Source organism: Harmonia axyridis, chromosome 3 (assembly GCF_914767665.1).
Source record: "Harmonia axyridis chromosome 3, icHarAxyr1.1, whole genome shotgun sequence".
NCBI lineage: Eukaryota > Metazoa > Arthropoda > Insecta > Coleoptera > Coccinellidae > Harmonia > Harmonia axyridis.
The window spans coordinates 55,230,081-55,256,269 of record NC_059503.1 but is presented as its reverse complement, the minus strand read 5'-3'; the positions used below and the strand labels follow the sequence as shown (position 1 = coordinate 55,256,269).

Sequence of the window (26,189 nt, the reverse complement as noted above, 5' to 3'; positions counted from 1 at the left end):
ATATCTGCACAGGGCGAAAAAATTCCTGCAAAACTTTAAATAAGCTAAGGGCCGTGCAGAGATCTTCGAAGACCGGACAAGAACATGCAAACTCAATTATTCTGCTATATGAGTTGTCTGGGAGATAACTAGAATATCTAATAAGAGTGAAGTTTCTACCCCACACTGATAAGCTGAAGCCTTACAATACCTACAGTTTATTCTGCTGAATTGCTGCTATTAAGAAAAATAAAAAAAAAAACTTTGGTCCAGCACTACAATTTTTGGTTTCTTGTAGTTTTGTCGTGACTGCAGGGCCGCCGCCAAGAAAGGCATACCGGACATTTTGCCGGGGCGCCAAATTGTAGGGGCGAGAAGTCAAACATACATACTTTTTGACACAAACATTTTTTGTAGAAAAATAAAAAATTGCCAATTTTATTGAAATCGAATAGGTGAATTATGCAAAATAGGGCGGCGAACTTTTATTTACCGATTTCGAGAAAAAAATTTAAACAATTCTCTAATAATCCTCAGGAAAATCCGAATTATTACAAATATTCAGTTAGTAGGCTGTGATAAATAAATTGATTGATGGTGTTGGTACTTATTTACCCAATCTATAGCGAGGATTAATCAAGATTCGATAAGCTGTTATAATCATCACAAAAAAGTAGGACTACAAGAAACACCCTGTATATCTAAAACGAATCGTTTGCGTTCCAATGTTCATAGAATTTTTTTTAAATTATACAAGAAATCTCTCATTTCCTTTTGTTTCTCTCATCAAGGAACAACCTGTATAATGAACATTAATTTCATTCAAAGTTTTCAGTGCCATTAATGGAGTGTTCCACCTAGAAGGAATAATATGTTTGAATGATTTTTTTTTCTTTGATGTGATAGAATTAACATGAGGTCAAAAGAAACAAAATGAATATGAAATATATTCCAAGTTCAGACTCTGTGTTATACTTAAAGTTGCGGAATTCCTTCAGACAATAATGCCCTATTTGATTTCATTCAATCATCATTGAAAAGGACGAAATATTTATTACTTACTTTGGTAAGAAGTTGACCAAAATTTTCAGATTCATCTTAGTTTTTTTCAGATGAAGGAGCTATAAAGCTGAATTTTCGAATAACTCATTTTTTTATTCCGAACATAAAATGAGTCACTCAGGTAATTTTTTCGATACTTAGTTACCCTATATTGAACACATTTCATCGGATGTTGCAAATTATATCAAACTTTTCAACAAGAATTGAGGACTTTGCATTAGGCACTAAATTTCAATTTGATCGCATCCTCATATTTTCTGGGTTATTGGGAAAACTAAAATTCTCCTTCCTGATGGGTTCTTCTATGGAAAATATAATTTGTCCAATATCGTCTTCGAATATGATGATTCACAACAAAGTATAATCGGTGAATTTTTCTAATGATTGATACATCATCTTTGATAAGAATTTCCGATAGACTCAAGTTCAAGACAAATATAAATAACATCCCATGTTTATTTATTATAATTTTTTCTTCCGGACAGAAATGCTCTAATGAATGATAATAATTATTAATTATACATTTCTTATTTAATAACAAAAATGTCAATATATATCTAACTGAACAAGGTTATTGTTTAAATATTGCGTCTTAGACAGTGGAAATATTTCCGATCGCCCAATAAAATTTTTTGAGAAGATTCGCCATACTATAATTGGCAATAATGATATAAGTTTATGTAAAAGTGAAGGATTTGATCAAATGGTGGTGAAATATGTTATTTGAATCATTCGATTTTTACTTCACTTTCAGAAAAATACCTACATTTAATCTAGAAATAACAATCCCAGACTTTTTTGTCTTTAAGTCATACTCTAAGACAACTTGAATACTTTCGGTCGCTCTCCGTTAGGGCGTTAGTAATTCTTCTTCAGAATTAAGATATTAAGCTTTTTTGGTATTGGAATAAGGTAACTATACCGAATATGGATTAGATCTCAATATAGCCTAACACGTAATCTCAAAATGTACTTATGTACTTACCTGATGGATTTGCCTGATAGTGTTTGCAGTACGTTAACAATATTCTTTGAATCATGTGATTCATTTTTCTGTTATCAGTGAACGTTTGTTTTCAGGAGCCTAATATGCATGCGCGTGTTCATTTTTCATTTTTGTTATAATTACCTAGGATTGGTAAAAGTTTGTTATTGTGCATACCTTCTCTGTATTTTAAGTACATGATCACATTTACCTAATAGTCTTACTATACGTTCGAAAAAAAAAATTGTTTACCGACGAATCTTCATTTCCTTTTTATGACTACCCCAAGTTTATTTATCCATAATGGTCAGTTTTTTTTTGATGATCTGATGGATTCTTGGAAATAACAATCTTTATGTTGTTTACAGTCTTGAGACTAATCAATATCCGACAGTAACAATAATAATATTGATTAATAACGTCGTTTCAAATATATCACGTCATTATATTTTTTTATAGCATGTCATAGACCAGGAATTTCTTATTTCAGATTTGTGTTCCGTAGACTGAAAAACTTAAGTATATTGAAAGAGAAATCTGTATACAATATTTGTAGAAAGAACTGCAAATTTTCCACTTCGATTCCTCATTGAATCATATAGTGAAAAATATGTCATATCGTTGCCAATGAGATAACTAAAAAAAGGGCATTTTGAGTTATCACAGCCTTCCACATGAAAACTGATTACTTAGCTTGCCAGGTGGTTCTTAAAATTTGAAACTCTGTGGTACTCAGAATAAGAGAGATAGGCCAAAAGCATGTTATATATTCGAAATCAGGGGAAAAAGATCTAGTCAAATATAGAGGAATATACAGAATGTTCCATTTGAAAAAATGAAGTTACAATCAATATGTTGCCCACCCTGTATTTATTTCGTTCTGTGAAATCATTTTAAAAAACATCAGTCGATTTCATGAAACTTTTGTAGAAAACATTTTTCTGTACCTCTTTTAGTAACAAAGTTGAAGGGGGGTCAAATTATGGTGAAAAACCCGGTACAGTAAGAAGAAAGAGATGGCTCTCATGATGTCCGCCCTACCAACCAACATCTATACATCAAAATAGACAAATTGATGCATGTGTGACCTAGGGCTCGTTTTGAAAAACCACATAAATCCACACAGCACTGTTACAGATGCCAGAAATTCCACACTGCACAGGTAAACTGCAGTTTACCTAAGATGCGTAAATTGACGGGGCAAGCATTCAAGAGAGTGCAAGAAGGCGGCAACTTCACCAGCGACGTATGCCAATCTCAGTGGTCTACAAACAGCCAGTTACAGGGAATGTTCAAAATTGTCGAAAGCGGGAAAAAAGAAGAACGCCCAAAACAACCTCTTAAACGAAGACCAACGACAACAGCCCAGAAGTTCCCGTCTGATAATGCCCCCAAGGCATTGTCACTGACTGTGAAATAAGAAGAAACCTCTAGCTTAACCAGCGAGAAGAGACAAGCACAAGGCCAACAACATGATCTGAAAAAACCTGCTGAATCTCCTAAATGAAACAGAAGCCCTTAACATAAGTCAGAAATGTTAGGTAAAAGGAATGAATACAAATGCTTTACAGATCGCATTCCCCAGGACTCCAGGACCCAAGAATATAAACTGTATCGTTCAGACCGCCCAACCGGAAAGTGAGGAGGAACAGCCATCTACTTGAAGCAAGAAATCACATCCATACTGACTCTACAACAATTAGAGGAAACTGGTATCGTAATAACAACGACCAATGGTCATCTTCTCCTTTTTTCTTGTTACAGAAAACCTGGAGGATCACTGCTTGATAAAGAACTCCAAGTGGTACTCTCGGCAACACTCCTACAATCACAGCAGGAGATTTCAATTCGAATAGCTGAAGAAGAAACCCTAATGATCTAGAAGCGTTCACTATGCAGCAGAACCCCGAAATCGTGGTAATGGCCTCAGAAACACCAATAAACCGCAACTATTCATAAAAAATCCCAGATTTCCTAGACAATGCCATTGTGAATAATCTCAACACGCAAATCGACCTCACAACTATGAATTCACCAATCTCGAATCGCAATTCTATGTTTATGCATATTGGAAATTGCATAAACCCAGTGCAAAAGAGGAAAGGGATAATCGATTGGGAGAAGTTCGCCGAATCCATGGGAAGCAAGCAGACTACAAGAATAGACTGCACAGAAGACCTCGAGAAAGAAGTAGCAACCCTCTGCCTTCAATGTAGCAACCAGGATCTCAGACGATCAGCCGTTCCAACATAGACGTATGATATCCTATCCTATCGTGAAATTTATTGAAGATTCAGATCTTTTTTTTTTAAGGACTGGAATTTCATTCCCAACGCCTCTACTTTAATTTCTCTTTTTCCCTACTGTTGTCTGATCGGGAGACTTTCCTCCCTAATGCATGTCACTTTGTTCTTCTATTTGGCCAGATAAATAAGTTGTAAATCATTCAGAATAAATTTTTTTGAACCGCCGTCAATGCGCCCTGGTTTTTTCAGAATACTCAACTCCATCGTGAAGCGAACCTATCTCTGTTGAAGAAATTTCTTTATGTAATTGCTCTCAAAACTCTTGGGAAAACGGAAAAACACCTAAACCGATTAGTCAGAAAATCCCTCAACTATTAAGAATCTTCTACTAGATACAAACGTCCAAAGCTTGTACTTCAAATCTTTCGACAATCGACAGTATACTCTCGATCTTTATGGCACCATCTACAACCCATTTATACGGTACACCTATTCTAAATTTCATTGAAATCGGATTGAAATTGAAGAAGTTGAGGCTATTCCAATTAATTACGCCCACATAGATGGGAACCTCAATCATCGGTAGACTTTTAAGCTAATTATATCTCGAAATCAGTCGAGGACATTCCAGGTGTGAGCCGCGGTTTCGTTATCACTATGATATCAAATTTGTTAGCACTTATTACGTAAATAGTTCGTTGAACGCAGTTCCTTCACTTGAATTGGCGATCTTCACGGAAGTATAGCTCCCAAAACAAATATAATAAAATTATTGTCATTTATCATGATGATCATAATTAATTTGAACGCTTTGAAAATTGTCAAATCAGAAATTGAAAACGCTAAAGAGGAGAAATATTTTTTTCGAAGGAAATATCATATAATGCGGGATTTAATCCTAGTCAATTTTGGTTAACGAAAATTCAGAATATCAAATATGGGACAATAGGTAGTGGGAATAGCCAAAATTCAAATAGTTTTTCATCTATTGTTTCAAGGTAATTCTTACAGTCAACAACAACAAAAAATTTTCTAAAATCAAACTCGCTTCTTACAAATAAGATAAGACAGTAACTCATGAAGCTTCCAGAGGGTACAAAGTGACTTATTTTAAGTAGAAAATAGGATTGTGGAGTTCAAGTGCCATAAGAATACCATTAAATGGTACACAGATGGTTGTAAAACCACGACGAGAACTGGAGCTGGAGTATTCTGGGCTGGCAACAAATGTTTAATATCATCAGATCGCTGAGTAATCGTCTTTCAGGCAAAGAATCTTTCAATCGAAAGGTTTGTGGAAGTGAACCTAGTAAGTTGAGTGGAGTAGCTTAAGCTAGACTTCGCCCCTATATCATGTATTTTTTTTTCTTGCAATAAAAGTAATATTATTATTATTACCTCTCAGAAATGTGATATACGATACATTCCGACAGTCAGACTACATGGATCTCATATTATATTATCGATAATATGATGGTATTGGAGTACCGAAAGAAACTCAACGAAATAGGCAAGAGCAACCTGTTAAGTATAAGTTCCTGGCCACTCGGTAATTAAAGGGAATAAAGAGTCCAACTCACTTGTCAGAAAAGCAGCGATAATACCTTTCATTGGTCCAGAATCTTTCTGTGGTATAGGTTAATGTACCTACAAGAATTATTATTATTATAATAAGGTGAAGAGTTGAGGTCAAGTCTTAAAACTAAAATTAAATACATGAAAAATACACCGAAACAAAAAATGCATTACAAAATAAAAAAGAAATGCACGACGAAACCAGGTGTCATAGTTAATTTTGAAAGAATTCACATAAACTGAGTTCACCACCGATGGAAGTGAAGTGTTCCAAAACGGAAAACGGTTCATGATGTATACTGTCTTGAGGTCACAAAAACCCAGGAGGGGAAAGCAACCTAAGAAAGTTGTTGAGGAATAAAAATATGTTTGCGGTATATTGAACAGCTCCTTCCTCAGCTTGTGAGCGTGATCTCGCATCAGACGGTCGTCCAGGTTCAACTTGAAGATACCACTGAGGTCAACTCCAAAAAAGTTGTGCAGAGCACGGAAGTTTATAATGAGATCACCACGCAGTCTCCTGTCATCGAACGTGAACAAATTCATGATGGACAGTCTTTCACCATAACTGGGACGTGAGATTCCGTATATTAGACGAGTTACCCGTCGTTGGATGCTCTCCAACAATGCTAAGTCTGTACTCAATGATGGACCCCACACAAGGCCAGCAAACTCCAAAATGGATCTCACTTGAGGCTTGTAAATGATAGCACACGTGGAGGGATCATATCCACCAAAAGATTTCTGAACCATGAACAAGGTTCTTTTGGCCTTGTTTCGTTTGAAGAGCCCGTGGAAGGATCATATCCACCAAAAAATTTTAAAACCATGAACAATGTTCTTTTGACCTTGTTTCGTTTGAATAGTGTGGTCGGACCAGCTTAGGCTCTCTGTCACAATAACACCAAGATCAGCATGGCTGCTACATATATCAATGGAATTGTTTTTCAGGAAGTACTGACGACGGGGATTTCGAGCACCCAAGTGCTTATGCACTTGAAAACTCAACGAAGACTACGACGACTAGTGGCAATAACAGCTCTGATGAGGGACAAAATAGACCATAAGATAAATTTTGAAACTATATGTGTGTGTTTAAAGATTTATGCAAAAATTCATACTGATCATATCACCAGAATCAGAGAAAGTTCTAAAAGAATATCGGAAAAAACTCATCATATCATCATCATCGTGTTGAGATTTCGCGATGAAATAAAAAAATTCCAGCTTCATTTAAAAAGAAAACTTTTGATGGTGGTTCAACAATTCTTTTTTTGATATTGTTTTATCATTCCCAATTAAAATTATTTTCCAGGAAAATACCGAAAAATAGAACAGTTATACCATTGATAGACAATTACTGCAGTCAGCCGGAAACAAAAAAAAAACAATTTTCTCCAAATCAACCTCGGTTCAATAATTCATGAAGCTTCCAGAAGCTACAAAATGACTTATGCGTCCTTATCCATTGCTTCATAAAAACAGATTTTTTTACTGTTTTGACGTAAATTTCGTCTAAATCTCTGAGCATCTTCAGTGTAGCGTCCTACCAGGGCGTTAATCAATTTTATTAACCCATTCAACGACAACAAAAGCCCAAAAAAAGTGCATTCACGGAGCGTACACCTTATCATAGTAAGAAGTACATATAATTCATTTTGGCATCGCACGAGACCAAGGTCGATAAAAACGACAAGAGAAAGAGCAAACTGATCAGTCCTGGCTGGTGGTACTTGCTGCGACGATTATCTATATACAAGACGGTAGATAGGCGTCGGTATCGGAGGTACCACATAATCAGTGTCTGGATAGTATACCATCCCCTAGGTTCGGCTTGGGGTTGTCAAGGTTTAGTGCATTTCGGAGTTAGTTCTGCGGTGACGTTTTGTGCTTGGATTTTTAATTTATTTTGTGAGTACTAGATCTAATGTATTTTCAACTGGTTTAAAAATAAATTAATAATAAATAAATAAAATTAAAGAAAAAGTATTATGAGGATATGTCCATCTGAAAATTTAATTAAAATAGCCAATGTTCGTGTGGAATTCAACCCTCAATTATTTTACCGATTTGTTGAGAAATAAATATTGTACAATTTTCAGAAAGAATTTTTGATATTGTGGGATCATATTTATCGAAAGATTTCCAAAATCGTCCTATATTGGCTACAATTGCTTTATTTCCCTAATATAGATAACGACTCTTTTTTTATCTTATAGACTATGCCAAATTAATATAAACACAGCATTTCAATTAAAAACAACAATGGATTTTTCGATTTTTCGTTGACTTCATACTGAGATCTCTGGTTTATATTATTGCAATGTAGGTTTTCAATGTAATAGTTGTTAGCTGCATGACGTTAAAATTTCGGGAAATAATTTTTCAATTTGATTATGTGATTCTTTGAAAATTCATACAAGTAACTGTTTTTCGGAGAGAGTCAAATCGTTGTACAATTATCTTCGTTTTTATATTTTTTAAAATGCAATGGTCAAAATTTCTTTGCAAAAGATATGATGATTTAATTGAAACTTTATTGTTTATTTGTTGATGAAAATAATGGACTAATCTAACTGTAAACTAAAATACACCTGTATAAAAAACTAAGCATGCTTCAATCTGCAGATTATTCCATAATTTCATCTTGAATTCCAAATAAGTTTTCTTCTCCGTAAAATAAAATTAATTCATTTTTAATCACTGGTAGAAATAAATGCAAATTCGATGGTTGTGGATCAAAAAGCTGAAAGAGTAATTCCTCCTCGAATAAATACCGCTTCTTCCACAAAAACGACAATAACATCCACTTTGACTTATGTTTCGTACTTCATTGTTTCGTTAATAGGTACGAATTTTCCTCTAGTATGATGTACAAACTTTTCCAATGTGATACATAATTTTGATGTTGAAAAAAACAAGAGTATTTTGAGAGAAATCGAAAGATGTTCATTCCATGTTAAAGAGGAAGCTATGCCATAAACGATGTAGAACTATATCAGCCGAATGACCATCATGGCTACGGTTGCAGCACCATATTATTTTGATAAAAACTTCCATGACCAATTCGTACATTTACGTCTGTAAGTTCTAGATGACTTCACGAATTTCATCTTTAAGGTCTTGAATCGATTGTGGAGCATTGGCATTGAACTTATCTTTTACCAGGCTTCGATGAAAAAAGTCTGAAGGGTGTTAAATCACAACATTTCGATGCCTAATTGTGAAACACGACCAGGAAACATTTCTTGCAAATTTGCGTTTGTTTTCTTGTTTGTGTGCCACGTGGTGCCGTCTTTATGGAAATAAACATCAATATCTTCCAAATCAGCGCAGTCCATTCACCGTAACACTTGCACCAGCCTATTTTCAAAGTACCACCAGCCCAAAAACCGCACCAAACAATGACACGTTGAGGATGGAGAGGATTTTCAACATTCTTGGATCAATCATTCTTGGATTTTCCTGCCCCTAATGCAACAATTCTGCTTATTTAAGTAGCCTTCAAGGTGAAAATGGGCCTCATACTTGAAGACGATTTTCCATTAAATTTCATTTTGATGCATTTCAAGGACACAATCAGTGATGCTACGAAGTTTCTGGTGATCAACCGACTTGAGTTCTTGTGTTTACTTTAATAGCATTTAGACCAGAGTCTTTATGCAAAATACGGTGTAATTTCGTTTGTTGAATGCCTAATTTGCAATATCGACGAGGAATCGAGAAACTTTTTTAGTTTTTGTCAACACTACGAGCTGAAGCAGCAATATTCTTAGTTGTTCTTCAGCGACGTACACGGTTTCGATTCTTCACATCACTAACTCGATCCAACAGCTGAAATTGTTCCACCATTTTCACTATTGCCGGCCGAGAAGGTCCTTCTTCACGAACAAAAGTGCTTTAGTTTTGCGAACCGTGACTGAATTTTCACCATTTTTGTGGTAAATTTTAAAAATTTCAATGCATTTTGAAGCGTGTATAGCCATTTTTAGTTATGGGTTAGTTTTTTACTTGTCAAACGTCAAAACATGACAGCTCTGAAAGTGACAGTTGTCCAGATAGCTGGCTATTCAAAATGAAACTTTTTCTTGAAAAATGAAAACTCATAATGATGATTTTGCCCTCGATTCGATTCATAATATTTTGAATGATTTCTTGCGATTGCTAATATAATTTTGAATTATTTTTTGTTTATTATCATTAGTGTTATTATTATTATGATTGTTACTCTCATTATTATATTGTTTCTGATTGATCTACTCATTCATTTTGCCAACGATCATATTATTAGATAGTATTCATTCGTATGTGTGAAGTTCAAAAAGTTCATAAAAAAATTGTATTTTCAAGAATTCGTGGGTTAATTTCGGAAGTTCCAATCATAGTTAGCTTCCAACACTTAGACTCCTATATTCTACCTGGATAGTACTATATTGTATCAAAACTGCAGACATTTTCACGGATTCGTTGTTTGTCTGTGAGATGCTATCATCAATTTCGAGACATTCTGAGGAAAATGTCTTGGCACCCCATTGTCAGATTATCGAGATTTATGAGAAACAAATCACATATCATATGTAAATCACATCAATAGTGATCACAATTGTTATCCCTGAGGATATATGATTATGATTTTCCCATTTTCCCCCACTATAGCTCGCGGTGCCTGGTTATGAACATTTTCGCTAACATATTTGATATTATTGGACATCAGATATATGAGGATTCAGTTATTATGGTCTCTCTTAAAAAAATCTCACAATATGTCGTTTCTCGGTCATGTGAATTATTCTGGCGTCATCTTGTGGCATGAAAAGGTGTATGGAAGATGTTGGATTTTGTATATCATTTCATAGCCAAAATGGAGAAGTGTATAAAAAATTATCGATGGCGGTGCCTAATATAACCAAGGAAGATCATTTCTCAGTTGGGTTCTGGCCGCCGAACATCCAAATTCCATCCCAACCAGAAATGAGAGCTCCCCGATTGATGAGCAAAAACCCCGAAAATTGCAAAAAATCCATTTTCAATGCTCCATATCTCGAAAACTTTCCATTTTTGAGCTTTGTGGCTATGAACACTTCTGATCAGTTTATCAAGAACTACAACATATCAAAAATTCAGCCAAATTCACGGAAAGCCATTTCCCATATAAAACGTGCGGGGTCCTTTCGACTAAACCTCCAAACGACTTCAAAGTACCGAGCCATCAAGGCGTTAATTAATTCTACTCTTAGTGTCGCTATTAATAACATCTAAGATCCGAAAGAGGTGCATCCACATACATAGCTTGTATGCGTTATCATAGTGAGCACCTACGATAAATCAATTTGGCACCGCACGCGACCAAGGTCGATAAAAACGACAAGAGAAAGAGCAAACTGATCAGACCTGGGCTGGTGGTACTCGCTGCGACGATTATCTATATACAAGACGGTAGATAGGCGTCGGTATCGGTGGTACCCAACCAGCAGCGTCGCGATAGTATCGCATCGAACATCCCCCCAGAATTCATCTTGGTATTGTCGAAGTTTAGTGCATTTCGGTGTTAGTTTCATGATGGTGATATGTGATTGGATTTTGAATTAATTTTGTGAGTATTTGTCTTTTATTTCCAAATAAAGTAAAACGAAATAATTTCCACTAAATTATTTAATTGTTAGCAACAAGTGTTTCGCAACACTGTGGCTTCATCAGGCTACGTTTTCGACATCGTGAAAAAAATTTTTGTTTTATTTTATTCATAATGAATTTCCGCCAATTAAGGATCGAATCCCTTTTTTATGTATTTATTTCCTATTGATCCGATCATATCTCAGAGTAACAAACATAGATAGAGGGAACATATGCCATTTTCAGTAAACAAATTTTGCCCCCAACATGAACTATCAAATTTGACATGAAGCGCGCGGAAAGGAAAACATATCAGGATACGAACGCACTTCTTATGTTCCATAGTTAAATCAACGTTTCATATTTTCTCGAAATATATTGAGATGAATACCTAAATATATCATTCAGAAAACAAACTTCAAGCGCGCCAAACGACGTGAAACAACCGATGACACTAGGAGAGCAAAAATTGCCAAACCTTGGATTTCAGCAGGTAGATACATGTAGACCCTGTTTATTACTCTATGGAACATACAAATTCAAGAATAGGGCAATCTATAACCAATATCAAGAACGGTAAGCATCGATTGAAGGAAATTTTTTTGCAGGAGAAGCGTAGCGAAGTGCGTAATTTTTGTCTGTGATTGGTAGTTCTTAACATTCGTGATTTGCACTATTCCATATCTTCTATCTGATTTGATTGAAATAATTTCCATTCAATTACAGCAAAATTCAAAGCCGCGTTTTTATAAAATCAATATTTCAGTTGAATCATTTTCAGTGAATACCAATTCTATCAATATGAAGAATTGCCATAAACGATTGCATTGACATACTCGTAGGTACATAGAACATATATACGTTTACACCTATTTGATGCGTCTTGGTAATTTTGTTAATGAATTGAATATGTATATCGATAATTTTTTAGATTTTTTGAAATTGAATGAATTATTATAGAGATGTTGGTAACTATGTGATTTAAGTGTTGGTAAACTCATTCATCAACGCCTTCAGCCTAGGCATCAGTAAACAATAACTACCGTGTGAATTATCGAGGAAGTATATGTTATTCAATTGGAAAATTTCAAAATATTGGCTAAAGATCCTGAAAACACACGATTGAAAAAAACCCGTTCCACAAGCTACATAACTATTTCTGAAATACAGAGTGATATTATGGAAACAAAATTTTATCAATAGATCGCAATGGCAAAAGATTTTCACATCCAGCTAGTCGCTAGTCTGCAAGTGAAAATTGACAGAAAATACTGTTTTCTCCGATTGACCTTTTCCTGCCTAGGCAGCAAACAGATTATTCTCAATGCGAATACAACATTCTACTTTTTCTGACAATCAATATTTTTTGCCACCTTCTTTATTTCTGGGAGAGTGAGTATTTTTTAGTCGCTATCACTGTTCATGATATGACTATACTAGTATCTGATATTTTTCCAAAAAGGTATTTCATGAGTTGTCAAACTACAATTATCATCGACATATACATTTCCATAGCAACCAACCATTCCAACAATTGCGATTTCTATCAAATTTCGTTTCAATTTATCACTACAGGAAAACTTGAAAGATTGTGAGAATTGTGTTAATTTTAAAATATCATTATAAAAAATTATAGAAAACATTATATGTTTAACTCGGCAACAAAGTAGACTATACTTATTTGAAAGGAATAGGAATAATAATAATAATAAGAATAAGAAAAATCCTCAAAGTGCCACTGTTTGGTGTGGTTTTTGGGATCGTGGTGTGATTGGATATCACTTATTTGAAAATGAGGCTGGTGCAACTGTTTTCAAGCGCGCCCAACGACGCGAAACAACTAGGAGAGCAAACATTTCAGCAGGTAGATACAGAAAATAATAAATATTCTGCTTACTATAAATTCGACAACTGTTGCAACTGTTACTGCAATACAAGAAACCATTCCTTTTAAGTAAGTATTAACTATAATACTTACTTAAAAAGGAATATTTTCTTGTATTGCAGTAACAGTTGCACCAGCCTCATTTTCAAATAAGTAATATCCAATCACACCACGATCCTAAAAAACCACACCAAACAGTGGCACGTTGAGGATCTTTCTTAGATTTTCTGAGCCTCAAATGCGACAATTGTGCTTATTAACGTAGCCTTCTAGATGAAAATGCGCTTCATCACCGTAGATGAGCTTTTAATGAAAATCATTTTGATGCATTTCAAGGACCCAATCAGTGAAGATACGACGTTGCTGGTGATAGATCGGCTTGATTACTTGTATTAACTGAAATTCAAAAGCTTTTAGACCTAAGTCTTTATACAAAATAAGGTGTTATGTCGTTTGAGGAATGCCTAATTCCCAAGATCGACAAGGAATCGACAAACCTGAGTTTTACTCAACAATATGGGCCACAATAGCTTTAAGTTGTTTTCGAGCAACGCATACGGTTTCGATTCTCCACATCACTAACTTGTCCCAACATTTCCATCAGTTTCAACATTGCCGGTAGAGGAGCTTCACGACGATCCAAAAGGGCTCTAATTTAGCGAACTGTAACTGTAAAATTTACACCATTTTTATACTGAATTTTAACAATTTCATTGTGTAGTTGAAGCATATATCGTTACATTTTCACTAATGACAAAGTTTTAATTGTCAAATATCAAAAGATGACGACTTCACATAATCCTTCATCATTTACTGCTTCATCACATAACTTATCCACTAATTAATTTGAAATTAATGCTGTTTAGTCTCTACTTGATGTTAATTGCATCGAAAAACGAATACATAATATTGAGAAATCCAAAATGATGGAATGGAACAAGTTCTCAATTTAATGTATATCGTTTAGGTTCCGATAAAGAATTCGTTTTTTCAATTGGGGCTCGTGACCTAGCTTTTAGAATTCGTGAATCATAAACTAGAGCCAGGAGGATCAATCTAGTATAATATACATTTCCTCGCCTAATTATATTAGAATAGCTTTTGTTCCGAGAAAAAGTCTTTCTTTATCTTAAGTTTTATGGTTCATCATAAAAAACGTCGTTTATATTCAGTTCATAAATTTATTAATTTCTGTTAAACATTAGCCACAATCGTTTCGGTATTTTGTCATATTCAGATGTTTACAATAAAAAAATCAAGTTTCAAGAGAACTCAATTAAATTCTGAATACTTACCCTAATTTCAAAGTAGTCCTGGAATTACCAAATGATTATTGAAAGAGATCTGCCGAAAAAATTTTGCATTGCTTATGAATTTAATTGGCACAAGAATCAGGACCTAAATTTGTCCTTCTTGTTTCCTCACTTCTTGTTTTACTATGTGTTTTTCCTCTGATAATATTACAAGTTGAGCAGTGGTAACCCTTGCGAAAGTTGATGACCGCATTCAGGGTCAATTTCTGTTTCTCGACAAAAGTGCGTATTTTGGCGGTCAAGAAAGTATATGGAATTTTTGGTGAAATTGCGTAATGATGCCGTGGCCATGTATTGCATTGATATGAATTTTTTCATATTTATCAATATTTAGCGGTTCGAATAGCGACGTTAATGTTTTGTTTATTCAAATGGGTTAAATCAACGATTATTCATCTGATTATACTTGATGTAATCGTAGAATTTTTTTTTATATACGAGAACGATCATTTCTGTGGAAGTGTCAGCTGATGAAATACGTTTTATAGTGAACGAATTTAAAATATTATTAATTTCAAATCACCGCAATTTTAGAACAGGGTCAAGAGCGTTTTCCACAATTATCCATCCGGAATGAAGAAAGAGTTGTGTTCAACTGAAGTTACAGAATGAAACATGGGAATTTGAAATTTAATTTGCATATTGGAGAAAATTTTGGGAAATAAAGGGTGTTTTTTTCAGAGCTATAGAACTTTAAATTGTAATAAAACAACGATGGATTATTCGATTGACATGAATTTTATTTATCCGCAAGGTAATCTTGTGGCATTACATTTTAAATATGATTTCTGGCATATGACCGCCACGGCTGGCTCGGATGTAGTCCAATCTGGACGTCCAATTTTCGATGACTTTTTCCAACATTTGTGGCCGTATATCGGCAATAACACGGCGAATGTTGTCTTCCAAATGGTCAAGGGTTTGTGGCTTATCCGCATAGACCAATGACTTTACATAGCCCCACAGAAAGTAGTCTAGCGGTGTTAAATCACAAGATCTTGGAGGCCAATTCACAGGTCCAAAACGTGCAATTAGGCGGTCACCAAACGTGTATTTCAATAAATCGATTGTGGCACGAGCTGTGTGACATGTTGCGCCGTCTGAACCATCATTTTCTAAATAAAATTTCGCTATTTGCAAGCGTTGGTCAGGCGTGAGTCTATTCATGATGAATTGCCAAACCAAACTAAGAATAAATCATCTAACAGCTGTTAAATCGGTCGCCATCTTGAACAGTAATGTCAACTTAAAGTTATATACCTCGAAAAAAAACACCCGTTAGTTCCAGTGATACAAACACAGGCCAAGCAACAAAGGCCTTGATGGCGTGCAGACGTTTGGCTGGTAAAACTTGGGGATGTAACCCAAAAATACTGCGATTTATAGTCAGAACAGCACGAGGTCACACGTCATACTTATACTGAAATTTTACGTTAATTTTTTCCATTTCGAAGTTTCCGGTTTTTTCGAAAAAGCTTTTGCCCTTACAAAATTCGTTATTTTTTAATTCTTCATTAGGCTCATGGTTTTGAGAAACGAAAAGCAAATGGTTTGAATTTGTTTTTACTGGATAGACCTTCAAATAGTTCAGAGAAAAATTTGTTCAATATTCATCTAAAATTTTCACGATTTATATTTAGTCTTAATGTGAATTGAGCATTGGCTTCGTAACTATCATAATAATGCATTTATCGTTATTGTTTCTTTCAATTTCGTACTGTTTATTTAAATTTCTTCCATTTTTTAATTTTTCTGGAGTTCTCAGTAGAAATAGTATAACCTGAATCTACACGTGTAGAGTTGAGGATGTCAATCTAAATTGTAGTCAATGATTGTTCTTATATCCTATGAAGATACGCGAAGTGCATACATATGTATTTGTGCATGATCTCATCAATATCTATCTGCGTCCGATTATTCTTGGTTTCCAATTATATAAGTACACACTTCAATGCAATTGTCGAACTTCTCTCATTTGAATATAATACCTTCAACATCTACAGACTGACGATGGGTTTCACAAAGCTCGTTGATTGTTGTTTAAAATATATGGAAGTGTCGAAAATGAACGGAAATGTGACACAGAAATGATTGAATTGGGCGAATCACCACCAAAAACTTTTTGTGAAATCTACCATTAGCCTTTTACTTGGAAATAAACAGGTTAAATATATATTGAGACCCAATCTTCAATTGCGACTCCGATCAACATTGTTGGAAAATTACAGTTGAAACATTCCTGAAAATAATTCATTGATTTTAAAATTACAAATGAGCAGTAATTCTATTGTACCTATGAGGCGAAGTCTAGGTCGACTTGACGTGATATTTCACAACAATTGTTGTCAACGTTTAAACTTTTCGTATTTCCTTATCTCATCACCTATGATCGTCAATTTTCGATAGTACCTCTCAACCTTCAGCCTATGTCAAGTCTGTGTAAAAACAAAATAATGCGACAGAAATTATATTTCCATTAAACAATTATTTCTTAGGAAATATGTGTTGATTTTAACACAAGAACAGGAAGATGGAAGGCCGAGTAATAGATCCTTGTAACAATAGATAAAAACTTACTTAGGTTATTTTTTAATTGTAACTTCATAACACACAGTCCTGCAGATTGATTCATGAATTATTCTTCAATGGACTGTTGCAATATTGGTACCTACTCGAATTGCCAAGGATTTGTTATGAGAAAACTATTTTGGGATCATTCTCAGATTACAGTTTCGACAAACTAGAATGATATTTTATGGATAATATATTCACGTATAACAATAATAATTATATAGTAGGGTAAATGTGGGATAGTTGCCCACCTTTCAGAAATGGATGATTATCAAACAGAAGATGAACATTTAATGATATCATACTTGGAAGTTGATTTGTTTACTTACCACTAAAGAAAAATCGAAGAGTTTTATAATATTTCTTTTATTTTTAACTGAATAATCGCCTGGGGGCGAAATCTCATAAGAACTATTAGGCCAATTGAAAAGTCCCAGATCTGATGCACAGATTGCGATGTTAGTATTGAATCCATATGATTTTTAGTTAATACCAACCTTCAAACGATACGTGTCAAAATTTGACAGCAGTCCGACCATTAGTTAATGTGATATTGCGTTGTGAGTGTAGCTCCTCCTATTATTTGAAAAAAGATTGAAGGGAAAAATTACAATTGAAGCAAAATCTTGGCTTGATGAAGAGTTTCCGGGGTCTGCACAAGGAAAATCAACCATCATTGATTGATATTCTGAGTTTAAACGTGGTGAAATAAGCACCGAAGACGGCGAACGTAGTGGATGCCGACGAAAAAACAAAAAAAGTTCACAAAATAATTTTGAATGACCCTAAAGTAATGTTGATCGAGATGGCAGATATTGTGAAGATATCATCTGAACGTGTGCATCATATCATTCACGAATATTGTTATTGTTATTATTGTTATTTGTACATGAGAAAGCTGTGTGCAAAATGGGTGCCACGCGAGCTCACAATCGATCAAAAGCAACAACGTGTTAATGATTCTGTGCAGTGTTTGAAGCTGTTTAAGTGCAATAAACCTGATTTTTTGCGTCGAGATGTAACAATGGATGAAACATGGCTCCATCATTTCACTCCGGAGTCTAATCGACAGTCAGCTGAGTTGACTGCACACGATGAACCAACTCCAAAGCGTGGAAAGATGCAATTGTCAGCTGGCAAGGTTACGACATCAGTATTCTGGGATGTGCAAGGTATAATATTCCTTGATTACCTCTGAAAGGGCCAGACCATCAACAGCGACTATTATATAGCGTTATTGAAGCGTTTGAAAGAATAAATCGTCAAAAAACAGCCGCATTTGAAGAAAAAAAGGTGCTGTTTCATCAAGACAAAGCAAATGAATGAAAACAATGGCATAACTGCATGTATTGGGCTTCGAATTGCTTCGGCATCTACCGTATTCGCTAGATCTGGCCCCCAGCGACTTTTTCCTGTTCTCAGACCTCTAATGAATGCTCGCTGGAAAGAAATTTAGCTCCAATGAAGAAGTAATCGCCGAAAGTGAGGCCTATTTTGAAGCGAAAGACAAATCGTACTATAAAAATGGTATCGAAAAGTTGAAAGATCGCTATAATCGCTGTATCGCCCTCGAAGGCAAACTATTGAATAATAAAATCGAATGTTGCCAAAATATGTGTTTCACTATGCTATGGTAGGCCGGGGACTTTTCAATTGGCCTGTAAATATGTTATAATTTTGATTAAAAAGTTGATTTAACGAAAGTTACCAATATACGGGGGGTCAATTCATTTCATGAACCGTTTAGCGTTCATCAATGTCGGATGATTTTTTATCAGAGGACCTATTTCCTTCAATAAATATTTTTTTACCAGATGCAGATACCTAAGCATTACCGACTTCATCAAATTATAACCCATGATTACGAAATATTTTTTCATGCATAACATTGAACGTTTATTTTGAAAATAATATATATAAAAAAGGAGTTACTATAATTATTGGTAATAGGTCAATGAAACACACCTCATAATTCGAAAGACATTTATTGTATATCACCTTCGAAGTGACCACCTTCCGAAATAATATATTACACCAACTAATGACCCAATCAATTGGGTAAGTCTAATAAGTCAGCAAAAAAAATCGGGTTGTCGTTAATAGAAAAGTAAGACTCGGCTAAAACAAATAATTAAAATTTTCATGCTGTATGGTGGTTAATCAAAAACTAAAATTGACCTGTCCGAGGGTTTTGATTGAAAACATTCAATAACAGAGTTATGAATTTTGTTCCTAACAAAATATACAGTGTGTTGATAACAACAAACTATATATTTTGTCAGGAAGGTGACAATAAGACATAATTTTCGAAGGTTTACATGCAAACTTTGCTCATATGATATTTTGAATGAATTTCTGACATTCATAATCACGGAAACATTTCATATCAGGTATGTATTTTCGTTAAAAATGGCCAAATTTTATCATTGATAAAAAACAAAGTACGTTTTCGACATTAATTTGAGCTATTAGGGAAACACCCAACCTATGAATTTGAATGTATTAAACTATCAAAATAGCTTTGCATGATTTTGCTTTCAGGAAAGATAGTAACATAATTTCGAAATTAAATTTTTCATTGAATAAATTGTATGTGCTAAAATAGTTTTATAGTTCATTCGATAATATTTATTGGTTTCGCGATAAAACGAATGAAAAATTGTAAAATTCAAATGAGCCACTCTTGATGAAGGTTATTCAGTCTGAAAAACATCAAAAATTCACAGAAATAACAGAAACTTAATAACCCTCTTCATTAATATATTTATCATCAATAAGGAAAGAAATAGTACTTTTTTTTAATCACCCTGGTATCTCTGAAACCAAATCCTATGAGAATATTTAAACCTGCATAATAATAAATGAATAACATCGTTATGAATAATATATAGAAAGTATTATTTGAGAATTATGGACGAAGTATAATACCTTACAATTCTACTAGCATATTGTTGTTATTCACACAAGCTGTATATAGGCGAGTGTTATTATTCATTCAACCTCAAATTGACTTGGCGATTCATCTTTACACTAGCGCATCCTATTCACGTGAACAAACTGCGTTAGTATTTCCTGTTCGATTATTTTTTGATCCCTACCTGATTTCTCAAACATATGATACTATTCATTTCATTCTTACTGAAGATAATTCTCAGTTTGTTAAATTGAATTGCGTTGTTTATTTGTCGAAATTATTGCAAACCAGAATCATTAAAACCTCATATAAAGTGTTTACGTTCATAATCATAATAACAATATCATAATAACATAATCATAATAACAATCTTCACATAACAACTGAACAAAGTAAAAAGTTATTTGACAATTCTGGCGCCAGCCTACTACTCAAACAAATAAATAAAAAGGAAGTTCAAATATGGGATATCTCGGGAACCATTGGAGATATTTAAGATCTGTTCACACCAACACACTCATCCCAAACTAACGCAACTTTTTTGTGATTTGAACCACCCTGTATTTCTTACGATTTTCGATATCCCTGTAGTGCCCTCCTAAATAGTTGTAACCGTATAACGGGTGTTTTTTTTCGAGGTAAATAACTTTAAGTTGGCATTACTGTTCAAGATGGCGACAGATTTAACAGCTGTCGAGTGATTTATTCTCAGTTTGGTTTGGCAATTCATCGTGAATAGACTCACTCCTGAAAAACTCTTGCAAATAGTGCAATTTTATTTCGAAAATAATGGTTCTGTGCGGAAAACGTATCGCGCACTGCGTCCATTTTATTTTGTTTAGTGATGAAGCGCACTTCTGGTTGAATGGCTACGTCAACAAACAAAACTGCCGCATTTGGAGTGAAGCTAATCCTCAAGTGTATATCGAAACACCGTTACATCCAGAAAAACCGACTATTTGGTGCGCTTTATGGGCTGGTGGAATCATTGGTCCGTACTTCAAAAACGATGATGGCCAGAACGTTACAGTCAATGGTGATCGGTATAGAGCCATGATTACTAACTTTTTCATTCCTGAATGAAACGTCCAGATTGGACTACATCCGAGCCAGCCATGGCGCTTATAAGCCAGAAATCATATTTGAAATGTAATGCCACCAGGCGCGGATCCAGGCCCCACTTTTGGGGGGGGAACTTTTAGATACTCAAAATACTGAAAATGTGGACCCCAGACACTTTCGCCATTTTGGGACGTCATTTTTTTTGCCTTTCATAGATATGGATCTTCCCAAAATGTATTGAAGGTGAAATTTTTGCTGATCTTGTAATTATTTGAGCCTAAGTAGGTCAAATTCTAGGAGGGACGGCAAAATTTAAGAGGTGCCTGGGTCATTTGGGGGGGGAACGTTCCCCCAGTTCCCCCCCGTGGATCCGTGCCTGAATGCCACAAGATTATCTTGCGGATAATTGAATTCATGTCAATCGAATAATTCATCGTTGTTTTATTGCAATTTAAAGTTCTATAGCTCTAAAAAAAACACCCTTTATAATGACAATTTCGAGCTTCGTGAAAAATTTGCTGAACACTTAATCACAACCATAGAATATCCAAGAAGAATGTTCTTTATGAAATTTTGTGCTGCCTCATTATGTATTTTCAATAAGGTGCTCACTCTATCACCAATAACTCAATAAATGAGGCACTCATTTTATGTAAACGGAATCTTGACTTTCAGATTGAAACTCGATCTTATTGCATTTACCAACTTCACTGGATGCCGTTCATATCCAAAATTCATAGGCTTCGGGCAAAAACTTAAATAAGATTTTACCTCCATTGTTGAGAAAATAAATTTTGGATAACTCCGATTTATGTGCATTCGTAAAATTGTAGTTGACGTTGACGTATTTATTTAGCTCTCTGGTTTTCAATGAAACCTCCGTGTGGTAACCTACTTCAAATTGGTCAATTGGGGACAATAACGCAAAAACTCCCGTAACCTTATTCGATAAATCAGAAGCAATCAATCGACGAATGGAACGCTGCATAAAAAAAGAGGTGTTCATTAATGAGTTGAAAGGTGAAAATCACTTCTCTATTGAAAATTCAATCCAATTGAATTCCTTCCCAATCATAATTAGGAGTTCTACTATTAAGCTTGATTCAATTAACGAATTCATGCACTATTTACATCAATAGAAACTAAAATAATATTCGTAATGAAAGTATCTACTAAAATTGGCGTGTTTTATTATTTCGCTTTCAGATAGGATTTAATTGAACATTTCAGTAAGAACATTTATTAGACAATAACAATAAAAAAATTTAGTGAAATTTTTTTATTTTTTCAATGTCTGATGAATGTTCTTACTGAAATGTTCAATTGAATATCATCGAAAATGATATAATAAACTATTTTCATTTATCACTTATGAGAAAATTCAAGTTTAATTTTATTTCGAAAATAATGGTTCTGGTTCTGTGCGGAATACGTATCGCGCACTACGTCCATTTTATTTTGTTTGGCGATGAGGCGCACTTCTGGTTAAATGGCTACGTCAACAAACAAAACTGCCGCATTTGGAATGAAGCTAATCCTCAAGTGTATGTCGAAACACCGTTACATCCAGAAAAACTGACTGTTTGGTGCGCTTTATGGGCTGGTGGAATCATTGGTCCGTACTTCTTCAAAAACGAACGTTACAGTCAATGGTGATCAATTGGTTCAAAGATCGTTATTAAAACCTGTTTTTCTCACATTACAGATATCAGTAAACGTTGATGTAATTTTTTTTCGATTAATTTAATTAATTAATTTTTTCGTCATGCTTCCATGTGATGGAAAGAGCAACATTTGTTCATCAACCAATTGTAAATGACGAGTGCCTCATATAATTCTACCTTTGTTCCTGATAAGTTTGATCCAGAACTTGTTCTAAAAACTTTCTTATATTTCATTAGCCCGAGAAAGAATATCTCTTCTTAGTTTATTTCCAACCCATAAAATTAGTATAATGTTTTTCATATATAGGGTGTTTTTTTTCGAGGTATATAACTTTAAGTTGGCAGTACTGTTCAAGATGGCCACCGATTTGATAGCTGTTAAGTGATTTATTCTCAGTTTGGTTTGGCAATTCATCATGAATAGACTCACGCCTGAACAAAGCTTGCAAATAGTGCAATTTCATTTCGAAAATAATGGTTCTGTGCGGAATGCGTATCGCGCACTACGTCCATTTTATTTTGTTTAGCGATGAAGCGCACTTCTGGTTGAATGGCTACGTCAACAAACAAAACTGCCGCATTTGGAGTGAAGCTAATCCTCAAGTGTATCTCGAAACACCGTTACATCCAGAAAAACTGACTGTTTGGTGCGCTTTATGGGCTGGTGGAATCATTGGTCCGTACTTCTTCAGAAACGATGATGGCCAGAACGTTACAGTCAATGGTGATCGGTATAGAGCCATGATTACTAACTTTTTCATTACTGAATTGAACAACCATGATGTCCAGGAGCTGTGGTTCCAACAAGACGGCACAACATGTCACACAGATCGTGCCACAATCGATTTATTGAAAAACACGTTTGGTGACCGCCTAATTTCACGTTATGGGGCTGTGAATTGGCCTCCAAGATCTTGTGATTCAACACCGCTAGACTACTTTCTGTGGGGCTATGTAAAGTCATTGGTCTATGCGGATAAGCCACAAACCCTTGACCATTTGGAAGAGAACATTCGCCGAGTTTTTCTGAGCTTGACTGATGCATTTATACCCCTATATAAGCAAAACATGACCCATACATGAGCCTTAACAAATTGCTTCATTAAGCCCAACTTTCTATGAAACGGGGGAAGTATGATTTTTTTCTGTTACTAACCCGAGTTAGGGGACTGAAAAGGTCAGTTTAGATACCTGATAGGCAATCGTTCCACTATTCATAGATTTATCTGGAATTTATCCAATTACATACTGACAATAAAACCATTGTACCTAAATTAATGAATATATAATAATTTTAGAACTGTCATATTTATGAAAGTTCTAAATATACTGAATGAAAGGTTGGTAGATAAGTGGATGTACCTAAAAAATTATAGCTGATAGAGAAAAACGGATCTAACGCCAAAAATATTAAACTAAAATCTGAACCAACCTGTATTATAAAATTTCATTTTTTAACGTATTTCCCTATTATAAACTCCTGTTCATCAATATCTGAATCTAATTTTGAGAGTTCTTTGTTTCGATGTTCATAGGATAACAAACTTTGTTCATTAAATGAATAAATTTGGGCAATTCCAATGAACAAGTAACATATTATTTCATAGAAAGTGAAACCGATCGCATAATGAAAAAATTAAGATATTGTTATAAAAAAAAAGATAAATTGTGTTGAAAAAATGAGGTAGCATCTAAGTGTTTGTAAACAATCTCGTTCAACAACGAATCACTCTACAGAGTATTCTGAATAAAATATTACTTTTCATTCTTCTGGTTCCCCGCTGTGTATAACAAAAAAAAAAGAAAAATGAGGACGACATTTGAACAATTCACTACAATTCAAATAAATAATCGCTGAGGAGGGTTCAGGCCAAAATCAACTACAAACTTCGTTGAGATTTAGTCAGTTTTCCTTATTTTCGTGGTGTGTATACATTTGAACACAATTCAAAATATAGATCGATCTGTATAGTAATCCCTTGCTTGCTATCCATATCGAAAATGTGAACGTTTCGCTCAAAAACATTCTTTTTTCAGGTCAGGACTACTAGTTCAAGTTCACCATCTGAAGAAACCGATTTTGCAACCATTAAACTTACGAAATAATCGCCAAATGTTATAGCCGATTCACAAACGAGAAATCCAAGGAGGATGCAAATTGTCTTCGCGTACGTGGAATAAGAACGACTCAATATTCTGCGTTGTTGGAAAGTAACAAAACGCGGTAAAATCTTGTAATTTAAACGTTGTGTCAGTGTGTAGCCCATTCACGATGAGATTCCAAAATGACAATTCCGATGACGTTTCTTTCGAGGATGACAGGAATTCCCCTGGCGATGACGTCAGCAGGATGAACACGGAGGATAGTCTGCTTAGCTCCAAGGCCAGCTCTGTGACCATTCATAAGAGTGGGGACGTGGCTTGTTGCACTGAGGGAGATGTTAGTGGAAGATGTTGCAGTGAGTACTTTTTAACTTTTTTGATAGATGTAATTGAGAAGTAGATTTTTGATAGTGGGAGTGCAATAAAGTATACCAGGTGATTATTTTTTATGTCAGTCAAAAATCTTGAAAAAGAAACATCTTACATGATCTTACGTAAAAAAATTTCGAATATAAATTTGATGGTTTTTAGGGGGAAGGCCACGTAGGCTAATACTTCATCCATTTACCTACGTCACTTTAGTGGGGGAATGAGGATCAAAATACAAAAGTTTAGTACAAAATCTTCACGATTCTTCGCAGATGGGTCTGTAATCGAATTTAAATTTTCTGTCTGAACACTATGAACGATCTTTACGTATCCGTTGCATTGTGAAAATGCTGACGGTTTCATGCTGAATTGTTTGGTTTTAGTGCTAGTACTATAACTGTAATACGAGTACATGAACTTACCACTTTGATTCTGCCATTTTTTTCAGAAATTCGGGGCTTTATTGTGAAAAACTGGTTAAACATTTATGATTCAAAGTATTGTCCACCGCTAGCAACTATTTTTCCATCTTCCATCGGGCAGCGTACGAATCCCGCGTTGAAAAAACTAATCATCTTTTGAAGCGATCCACTAATCGATCCAGATTGTATTCTCCTTCATAAGACCGGAAGTGCTGTTTAGCCAGGCCGTGTGTCATTGATCGAAACAAGTGATAGTCCGACGGAGCAACGTCTGGAGAATGCTACGGGTGGTGTAGAATCACTTTACAATGTCTAACGATAACGATAGCCTGTGGTTGTTTCAGGCGGTTTTAACAACTCATAATACAATACGCCGAGCTGGTCCCACCAAATACTGACCATGACCTTGGAACCGCGAATATTCGG

At 34.9% G+C, this 26,189-nt stretch overlaps 1 protein-coding gene across 2 annotated transcripts in view; it reads left to right on the top strand.

The window, feature by feature from the left end:
- The first annotated feature begins 7,565 nt into the window (after positions 1-7,565).
- LOC123676922 (scavenger receptor class B member 1-like) overlaps positions 7,566-26,189 on the top strand; it is a 52,260-nt gene continuing 33,636 nt past the window's right edge. Inside the window, exons 1-2 of one of the 2 annotated variants that reach the window (XM_045613249.1) lie at positions 7,566-7,758; positions 24,907-25,328. In XM_045613249.1, the coding sequence (XP_045469205.1) occupies positions 25,142-25,328 (187 nt within the window). In that variant the 5' untranslated portion in view covers positions 7,566-7,758; positions 24,907-25,141. Of the gene's footprint in view, positions 7,759-11,278; positions 11,441-24,906; positions 25,329-26,189 lie in introns of those variants that run through there. The other variant, XM_045613248.1, reaches the window with a different exon arrangement.